This window comes from Morone saxatilis, unplaced genomic scaffold (assembly GCF_004916995.1).
Source record: "Morone saxatilis isolate NCDOM2014 unplaced genomic scaffold, NCSU_SB_2.0 Contig21, whole genome shotgun sequence".
In the NCBI taxonomy this organism is placed as follows: Eukaryota; Metazoa; Chordata; class Actinopteri; family Moronidae; genus Morone; species Morone saxatilis.
In genome coordinates, this window is record NW_023339774.1 from 217,408 (window position 1) to 227,700 (window position 10,293).

General features: G+C 39.1%; 1 protein-coding gene across 3 annotated transcripts in view; it reads right to left on the reverse strand.

Annotated features, from left to right (window-relative positions):
- tpm2 (tropomyosin 2 (beta)) overlaps window positions 1–10,293 on the reverse strand; it is a 20,780-nt gene that overhangs the window by 6,672 nt on the left and 3,815 nt on the right. For 2 of the 3 annotated variants that reach the window (XM_035667714.1, XM_035667713.1), the window contains exons 2-8: window positions 9,130–9,255; window positions 6,066–6,199; window positions 5,353–5,470; window positions 4,544–4,614; window positions 1,792–1,867; window positions 755–817; window positions 599–668 (exon numbers count right to left, since the gene is read on the reverse strand). In XM_035667714.1, the coding sequence (XP_035523607.1) occupies window positions 599–668; window positions 755–817; window positions 1,792–1,867; window positions 4,544–4,614; window positions 5,353–5,470; window positions 6,066–6,199; window positions 9,130–9,255 (658 nt within the window). Of the gene's footprint in view, window positions 1–598; window positions 669–754; window positions 818–1,791; window positions 1,868–3,566; window positions 3,838–4,543; window positions 4,615–5,352; window positions 5,471–6,065; window positions 6,200–9,129; window positions 9,256–10,293 lie in introns of those variants that run through there. The other variant, XM_035667715.1, reaches the window with a different exon arrangement.

Below are 10,293 nucleotides of genomic sequence, written 5' to 3' on the forward strand. Positions count from 1 at the left end.
AAGGATACTTCGACATGTGGTGGGAGGAGCCGGGGATCGAACCAACAACCTTCCAATTAGTGGACAACCAGCTGTGCCTCTGAGCCACAGCCGTCACCAAATTTACTGAAAATTGGAAAATGTACTTTCCTGACAAGCAATGTTGACATGGTACCAATGGATGCCTCGACTCTTCTACCTTCACCAGTATCTTCACTTTAGCTTTAAAACTAAGGTCACTATAGCCACTGAAATACAGTAATATGCTTGGTACGTGCACTCTTATCTCAGTATTATAATTCTGTCATTGGGTAAGTTGAACTGGTGACCGCTGTATATTTACACAGTAAGTACAAGTCAATTCTCAGGTCACATAACCAGACAAATAAACTGAACCAAATGACCAGAGTAAGAACTGATTGGTTCTTCCAATCATCAGTGGCTTCCCCATTAAAAACTGTGCAGCCAGTCAGCAGTTCTGTTCCAACAGCAGGTGTGGAATTAGTGAAGCTGTTTGTTACTTTAGCTGTTTGAACATCTTTCACTGCAGGACGGCAAGCAAACATGTTACTAGTGTCAGTGGAAGTACTAGCAGAGACAACAGGTGAGTGTTGAATACCTTCCAAATCATCAATGGTTTTCTCCAGCTTGGCCACAGACCTTTCTGCAAACTCTGCACGGGTCTCAGCCTGGGACACAAAGCACAGCACTCTGTTCATTTAGTTCATATGGAGGAGACAGTAACAGCGTAACACAATGGTGAAAAACATCTTACCTCTTTCAGTTTATCAGTAAGAACTTTAATTTCTTCCTCGTATTTGTCCTCCTTTTGTGAGTACTGAAATCCACATACATAACATGAAAAGGTATTAACAAAGCCCAATTAAAACACATTCACAAATAGAGTATCAACTACTGAAAGGAGACAGACTTCATGAATGTAAAAACATATCTTTGCTCTATTACTCTGGGAAATTATTTTAATATTTTTAAGTAAGTGGGTTAATTACCTTTCACTGTATTTTCAGGATTCTAAACTATCTCTAACCATGTGGATAAATTATATTCTGTCCACTCCATGACAAAAAAGATTTTAACTGATTCTATGATTTAATTCAAACAAAGATGTCAACTGGAAAAGATGTTTTGGTCAATTCAAATTTTGGTTGATGTTGTACAAAAAAGAAAGAAATCTCCACTTTAATAGCACTTACATACACCAAACCTTCCAGTGTTATTCCTATCTATATTCTGAAGGTTTTTAAAGAGGGTTTTGTAATTTACAGCCTTATTTATATCACATTTTATCACTAAAAACATGGATTTTTTTATGGCTGCTGGCAGTATCTTGTGATTTATGGAGTGATAAAACAGACTAAACAATATTAAGCAAACATTTGAACCTGGCTTTATCCAATGTTTAGATGTCTATAGGAATGTATGCAAAGCAACTTTTTAAGTAAATAATAACTAATTTGCATAATAAACACAATATATGTAATGCATAAAAATGATGAAATAATGATAAAACAAATAATACAAAATATTTGTATTAATGCTGCGGGAGTTTAATGGTGATGTCTACTAGTTAAACATTTGATCCTGTTCACCACCTCAACCGCTTTAATTCTATTTAATTTGAACCCCTAATTCAGACTCTGGGTCGCCAGCTCTACCGACTGAGCTAACTGGGCGCCCGACTTTTGTAGTTAAAGTATATTTAAGACTACATTTTACACATTAGTATGGACATTATATATACAGTCAGACTGGCCAGTCCTGAGGCTGAACACCCCTCAACTCCTACTATACCTTCTCGGCCTGGGCCTCCAGTGACTTCAAGTTGTTGGTGACATTTTTCAACTCTTCCTCAAGGTCACCTGATTTACTGAGCAACGTAAGAATAAGGAAAAAAGCAACAGAAGAAAAAGCAGTAATGTGAAAAGTAGGACAGCAGAAGAAATCACACCCTGACACTCATCATTTCTTTGCCTGTCTAGACAGAAGAAAGTAATCTGTTTCTATAGAAGGAAGAGAGAGAACGATGTTTTTAGCCAAATGCCAGGGTGTTTTTAAAGAGAGAATGCTGGTAGGGGATAAAAGGTCATGAAACTAACCTGCATGGATACATTTTGTTATTCTACACTTTTCTTATTGTTTACAAATCCCATGAATAGACCCAAACCAACAATGTGTGTGACTTCCCTATCCTGTCTGTGGCTCTCAGTTCTAAGCCAAATGGTTTATACTGTACACTTAAATCTTATCTAAGAACTTCAAATGAAGTTTTTCCTTTTTTTCCCAGTAATTTTCTTAAACATCTGGTCACTGTGTTTTTTTTTAGCAAACATTACTCAAACAGGAGGAAAGTGTGCATTTTGGTGCTCTAGTGACTATTTGGGGCAGCAGGACGGTATATGTGGAAATAAATGTATTAAAATAAAGTACAAATCTGCGTCCATTACAGCACTTGCTATTAAAAAACTTAGTTTTAGTTCTCACTAAAATCTCTAACAGTGTCCTCTGACTGTACAGCTGCCATATTTCAAGACAGGACTGAAAAAAATGCTGATACACTGATCTAGGTCACCTTCAATTATTACCATGTACTCAGAGCAATAAGATAACGAGCAGCATCAAGTGCATAATTGATGCTTTTTGCCTTGGAGTATGCCTCACAGGCTGCACATGTAGCCACACATCATGTGGTGATTGGTGGGCCTATACACAGCCCGAAAGGAAACTCTCTGGTCGTTATCATTCAGGTCTGGTGGATTCTTGTAAATTATCTATATGTAGATTATCTGTCTCATGTATTACTGTCAGGATACAGTGAAAGTTTCAACAAATATGCCAAAAAGTAATTTTATTTATCTAATGGAGCTTTAAAGGTTTTTAAAAACCTAAAAAATATCTACGAGTGAAACTCAAAGTGATTTTACGCAGGGGTAGCATTATGTAACTGTTTTATGTAACTGCCTTTGTCATTCCTACTCTGTGCCACGCACTCCTGTTCTTGCACTATGTAACTTTATGCTCCGGGTCAGCAGTAAGTCACACACCACCAACTATGTCACTGATTTTGGGGCAAAAAATGTCAATATATGGAGAAAATGTTTTTTGGTTTTCCCACTGAGGTCCCCCCCAGTTGCTCTACCACAACTCTCTGTGATTTACAGAGTTTCATGATGGACCGTGAAGTTACTGAGCGTCAGCAGCTTCTGTGGACATGGTAATGGCAGAGGCAAAGAGAGAGGATATTGTAGAAAAAGCTAAGAGGAGAAAAAAAGAGAGAAGCCTAAAGGCTGCAGACCTACTTTCTACTGGACTAGTCAGTAATATTGGCTGATGGCTATGTTTTGTGTTGTTGCACTTGTTTGGCTGTGTTAGCAAAGTTATCGACTCGCTAGTTTTTGATCTTAAGTAATGTAATCATAACAAAGCTGTCCATATTTACCACAATGTGAAAATTAGCAATTTTATCATAATCATCATCATCATCTGCTAGATTCATGTAACTAAATACAAATGCACAAAGTTGCAATTTTTATTCTTCACTGTGTCCCTGATAACCAACCCTATGTCCGTTGCTTTCGGTCTTTTCATGGGATTTGTTGGGAAGAAAGACAATACAGAATGTGAGCAGACTTTAAGTACAGCTTGAAGAGAGGGTGAGTGCAGGTTAGACAGAAAACAGAGAGAGGGGCTGAGAGCCTGCAGGTCAGAGGAGCAGAAGGCAGCAGGTCAGGATTAGACCTCGGTGGAGTTCGTACAGTAAGTACCTCTTCCTCTCCGCACACCATGGACTTCAAATTCTGGTCCATTAGCCTGAGCTCCTCCTCCAGCTCCCTCACTCGCCTGCAGGGGTTAGTCCAGGAGTTCAAGGGTGAAGGGGGACAGTGGGGAGGGCAGCCATATAATAATATAACAAGTCCCATACAGGTGATGGTGGTGTATTCAGGCATTGCATGTCATAAAAACACAGAAGGAAAACACAAAACACACATACAGATCTATGTGATTAGTGCATTTGTTATGTCCTACAGCTTGTGATTCATACATGGCTATATGACACTAGAGTACTAGTGCTGAAATGATTATGTGAATAATCCATTAGTCAATCAACAGAAAATCAATCGACAAGAACTTTAATAATTGATTAAATGTTTAGGTCTTTCACAAAGCAAAAATGCCATAGGTTCTAGCGTCTCCAATGTAGGGTTTTATCTATTCTGTAACACGGCAAACTGAGTTTCTTTGAGTATTTGTCTCTTGGGAACTTGTGATTGGCATTTTCACAATGTACTGATATTTTAATTCCAAAATGATTAATCAATTTATTGAAAAAAGAATCAGTAGATTAATCGACAAGCCCATGCACACTTCCCAATACTATCAAAATCAATATCAAACAATCTTACTTGAAGTAAGAAATTCATCAATAGTAAGTCAATATGTAAGATGACATGTTGTCATAGCAGTGATCACACGATCATGACAACATGAATAATGTACAGTGGCTCTTGTGTCGGTGTGAGTTTTCATGGTGCAGGTGTTGACTTACGCCTCAGCCACCTCAGCACGCTCCTCTGAGCGCTCCAGATCACCCTCCAGGATCACCAGTTTACGTGCAACCTGCAAACATTCAACACACACTGAACTGTCTCCCCCAAAATAACAGAATGATGAACTGCTCTTACTCTGGTAGAAAGAGCATCTGTCATCACATTGACTATCCTCACTGACACTGACACTGTGTTTCCATTCTATCGTCCATACTATCCTAATTGACCCTTCCTATGTCCCGCCCCTTTCTCCTCCTCCAATGTTCCTCCAGTGCTCCATTGACAGTTGAGCGAGTCTCGGTCAGAACCTCGGTCAACATTCTAGCTAAGCTAGGTAGCTAGCTAGTTAGCTAGTTAGCTCTTTGCTACAAAACAAAACACTAGCTAGGTAATCTACAGTAATCATTAGGTAGCTAATTACATCTGATAGTAAATTCTAGCAAAACTAACGGACAATGTGTGTAAATAAATGTTGCTTTTATCTTTGAACCACTTCAAAATGTGTCTTTTCACAGACGAGCCTAGCACACAGCATATCTAAGTACTGGAAAGTATGTAGTTGACCAAGGTTTCCAAACAGGGTGAGGCTTAGGAAAGATCAATTGTGTATAGTATGTGCTCTATATGAGATATTAAAGTTCTTTCAGTATCCCTAATTTTCTTAATTTAAGTTACTTTTCCAATGTGAACACACTACAGAATTAGCATGCAGTATTAGTTCCTACTAGTGGAACATGGACACAGCTTCTGTTTATAATTGTTTTGTATGTGTATATGGTCATACAAAGACCATGAAAAACCGCCCCACCTCTTCATATTTGCGGTCGGCCTCCTCAGCGATGTGTTTGGCCTCCTTCAGCTGCATCTCCTGGATCTCCATTTTCTCCTCGTCTTTTGTTGCTCTGTTCTCTATAACCTTCATTCCTCTGAACGACAAGAGGAACAGACAACAATAAGCAGTCAGTGAGAAATTACACGTTTGGGGATCTTTAATTGGGCAACTGTGGCTCAGGTGGCTCAGAGGATCGCTGGTTTAATTCCCAGCACTCCCAGTCCAGTGGGGCTTTTTTGCCTTTATTGGATAGACAGGAAAGGTGGAGAGAGGGGATAACACACAGCAAAGGGCCAGAGGTCGGATTTGAACCCATGGCCACTGCAGCAAGGACTCAGCCTTGGTACATGGGGTACCAGCTATACCAGATGAGGGCCCAAATTTCTTTAACTGGTGGCAAAATTAGTTTTATCCTGGGACCCCCTAGCAGTTAGTTAGATGTTCAGTTGAACCATTCAATCATTCAAGTGCTTTATTGTGTGCCTCCCAACATCTAACAGCTGCTTTCATTAGGTACTGTTTTATCATAGTAATCCAAAGCTGGATCATTGGAAGGTAGCATACAACTGAACTAAAACAACTCACACAGAGAGGAAGTAATGGACATAACAGAACTTTTTTTAGTTTCTCTGGAAACTATAGGACACAGAGTGTTAAGGTTTAAGATAAATTAACAAGAAACTTTTCACCTCTCGCTCTCATCTGCTGCTTTCTCAGCCTCTTCCAGCTTCTGCAGAGCGGTGGCCAGTCTCTCCTGAGCTCGGTCCAACTCCTCCTCCACCAGCTGGATACGCCTGTTTAGAGACGCCACTTCTGCCTCAGCCTGTAGGGACACACGTACAGTACACGTAATGTGAAGTCCTATTATAGCCATAATGACAATGATAACTGAGGCCTCTATAACAGCAGACAGAAAATAATCAATATTTAAATCAAATCAAATACTGACAACTCTTAAGGCATCCCAGTGATAAATATGGATATATTCATACTGCAAGCATTTCTGCTCAATTCAGATTTAGTACTCTGACTGTTCACATTACATTTTTCAATGGCTGAGATGTGACACCAGTCCAGATCACCCTTCTGTACAGATCAAATCAGCGATATGATACCTGGGACTAGATTGACTAATTCCAGTGAAACTGAGATCACGCCTGCTGATAGTGACTCATAGCTAAAAAATATATACATTTCCTAAATCTTCACAGTCTAGAAATAATTTGGCCTTTTCAGTTTTGTGTCTGTGATGTTCCTAGTTGTCACAGTGATAAACAAGGACTAACATTTAGGGTAAACGTGGAAAAATTAGAACTGCACGATATGGTAACATCATATAGCGATTATTTTGACAGATATTGCAATATAATTCACAATTAGCATAAGAATGATCACTGTTGCATAGCAAATTGAATTTTCATTTAGAAAACTATTAAAGTCATGATAAAGTTAATTTTTGGGGGGCCTGTACCAAATTTTATACCTGGACAACAAGATTTGAATGTCAGGGTATCTCTGCAGCACAGTAATTCATTATAATCCTGTTTGTCACACATTTTACCTGCAGCTTTTGCAATTTGGTAATATTCGTAATACTGCAATTAATTCTGCAGCCCTAGGAAAAATGTATGTCATTGAGACATTGCAGAGTTTACTCAGCTCAGTTACATATCAGTCTCACAACTGGGTTTGAATGCAAACTAAGAATGTCATGAATATTATAGTCATAGACAAACGTGAGATGATTGCATTTAGGTTGACTGTAAGTCTAATTTCGTCTACAGTGTCACTGTATTTCTTCTAATAATGAATTATTTTTCATCTTTCGCAACTGCAACCTATCGGGAGCCACTGGTTGATGAATTCGCAGTTTCCGGTCTAGCGTTGTTCGGAGCGGTTCAGACCCATGGTTGGGACAGTTACCCTCTCCCTGGCCTGCCTCTCCATGTCCGCCTCCTCCTGCAGCACCTCCGCGCGCTCCTCTGCCTCGTACGCCGCGTGCTGCAGACTTTGGATTTTCCTTCTCACGGAGTCTATGGAAGTGAAAGTCGCCATGCTGTCAAGACTTCGCTTCTCCCAGGTGTCACGGTGTTTCCGTGGCAACAGAGTCAGCGGTAAGACAACGCACGATTCTTCCGGTTACAATTTCAAAATAAAGCGAGTAAGAATACGCCTCTTATTTTGAAATGACACGAAACTACGTTGTACGGACCCCGGAACTGTGAAAGCCAATGTGACGGAAAAAAATCTGTAAGAGGAACTCACTAAAATATTGACTTAGTATCTCAAAATAACGAGAAACGTTCTCAATATTTTAAATTAAGCATTTCAAGTCCTTTTTTGGAGATAGTAAGTCAATATTTTGAGAAATGTTGTCATTATAATGACTTACAGATTTTTTTTTCTGTATTGGTGGAAATGGGCTTCGATACACATTTATTTGGGAAGGTGCTTTTCTGATTTTTTTCCACAGAAGTGGTCCTGAATTAAAATTTTTTGTGAACCTCTGGTCTGTATAAACTGCTGCGGGACCCTGACATATTTTTATCATGCACTTTTATCATATCATTAAATACTCCCATTTCGTTCAGTTTTTATCATGTCTGCCCTGGCAGTGTGATGTTATTTGCAGAGGTGGGATACTTAAGTATTTATACTTTACTGGAGCATAAATTTTTCTGACAACTTTTTACTTTTACACGGCATCTGACTTCTTCAGTAAATCTCATCATATCTCCTGCTGCACAAATGTGTCTTTGAACAGAGCTTGATGTCTTGAAGCAAATATGTTGGAGTGAACACAACTACAGTGGTGGATCCTGTAAGCACTGAAAGCATAGACAAACAAATGCGTTGCTCAAATTCTTTTCCATCTTTGGTAACATCACAGTAACAGGAAGGTCTCACTCCTTTCAGGACAAAGAAAGCGAGTCGTCACTCTTCCCTGCATCATTTTGATGTTTTGCACTATAATTGGTCATAAATGCTTTCACTCATAACACTCTAAACCTGTATAAATGTCATCCATCAAGCACCGTATATGTGAGTGTAAACTTAGAGGCAACACATACTACTACTGTTATACTGTCAGGGTTGACAGTTAAATGATGAGCTAAATGAACACTTACAGTGGTTGTTAGGAATGGTGTAACATCCCCCAAGTAGCTGTGCGCAGTTGAGGATTTTGGACATTTTAAGCACTGAATATATGCTAGGTTACACCAACAAATTCCATCAATTACATGGTAAGTTAGAAATATATAGTTAGAAATGGTGTGCTACTACTGGCAGTGAGACTGCCACCCAGCAGTAGCTAATGATGATGTTGTGGAGATTCAGCACAACCAAAATGGTTAAGATTATTGGACATGTATGACATGTTAGGATGCAGTTATGGGAGTGTAAATTTTGACTGACAGTATCAAACTGAGGCCAGTTTCCCAAAGAGGTTTTAGACTGGATGTCTATCCGAAGTTTGACTATTACCTAGATCTGAACCATAAAGTAAGCCCCTGGTCTGTGCATATTTTAAACACAGTAGGAGCTCAGACTGGTTTATAGCACTAGTAATGTCACTGATTATTTTACAACTGTGCAGTAATTCAAGTTAAACATCCTAGTGCCTTTTTCACAACACCTGTTACTGTGTGAGGGATCAGATGTGACTGGACTGAGTACAATAGGTTAATGTGGTCTTAATATAGTTGCCTCTCTGCAGTAATGTGACACTTGGCATCAGCTCCCTTCACTCACATCTGCTGCCTTTTTCTCTGCCTGTTCCAGCTTCTCCTGGGCATCCTTCAGCGACTCTGAGTATTTGTCCAGCTCATCCTCAACTCCTTTCAGCTTCTTCTGCAGGCCCAGCAGCTCCTCCTCCAGCTACAGACACCAACACACAGTACACATACACAGAAACAGCAAATCATATAGTTGGACAAACTGACACATACATTCATTATCTAATGCTAACTTTAGGAGAAATCTACAGACACAAACAGAAAAGTGCATTAAATAAACACATAGAGCCCAACTGATTTGTTTTGTGTTCGTTTCTAGAATTGGTTGACAATGTAGCCTATGATGAATGGTCACCCCATTCACACACATTCATACACTGATGGTAGTGGCTGCCATGCAAGGTGCCAACGACTCCTGGACAACCCGCTCTACCTCTCAGCCACAGCCGCCCCTATGTGTTTCTTTATTTTATTTTATTATTTAACATGTTAAAGAAAATATTTAACTTTAACTTTAAAATGTAACTCTCAAAATATCATATCACAATATTTTGTTTTGTGATTTTTTTTTATTGATTATCAAAAACACTATCATAGTGTTTTTATACTATGACAGTTTTCCTAAATCTAGATTTCTTTTAAATTGCAATGTCGCCTTACTGATGGTATCACAATATATTGCAATACAATAAATTACTCCTGTTTTGTGATATATATTGTATCGCCAGATTATTATACATAGCCCTACTCTTGACGCCAATATTTGCATGAAGGCAACATAAACAGACATGGAGGAGAATTACTGAATACAGAACGTGGTACCTCCAAACAGGAGAACACTGCGACCAGCCAAGACAAAACAAGGAGCTTGTACCTATCTATCTTCATATCTTGAAGAGCTCATAGTACCATATTACCCCTCTAGAACACTACGTTCTCTGAATGCTGGGCTACTTGTGGTTCCTATAGTCTCTAAAAGTAGAACAGGAGCCAGAGCCTTCAGTTACCAAGCTCCTCTCCTGTGAGTAAAGAGAAAGAGTTAAGAGTTGGACTTCAACCCAGACCCAAGATTTGTTGAAGCTATGCGATGTTAGTTAATGATTCATAAACGTGCAGCAAGCTTGATAACTATTCAGTGGTTTTATAAACTATATATAAATGTAGGATCCACTACATCAAC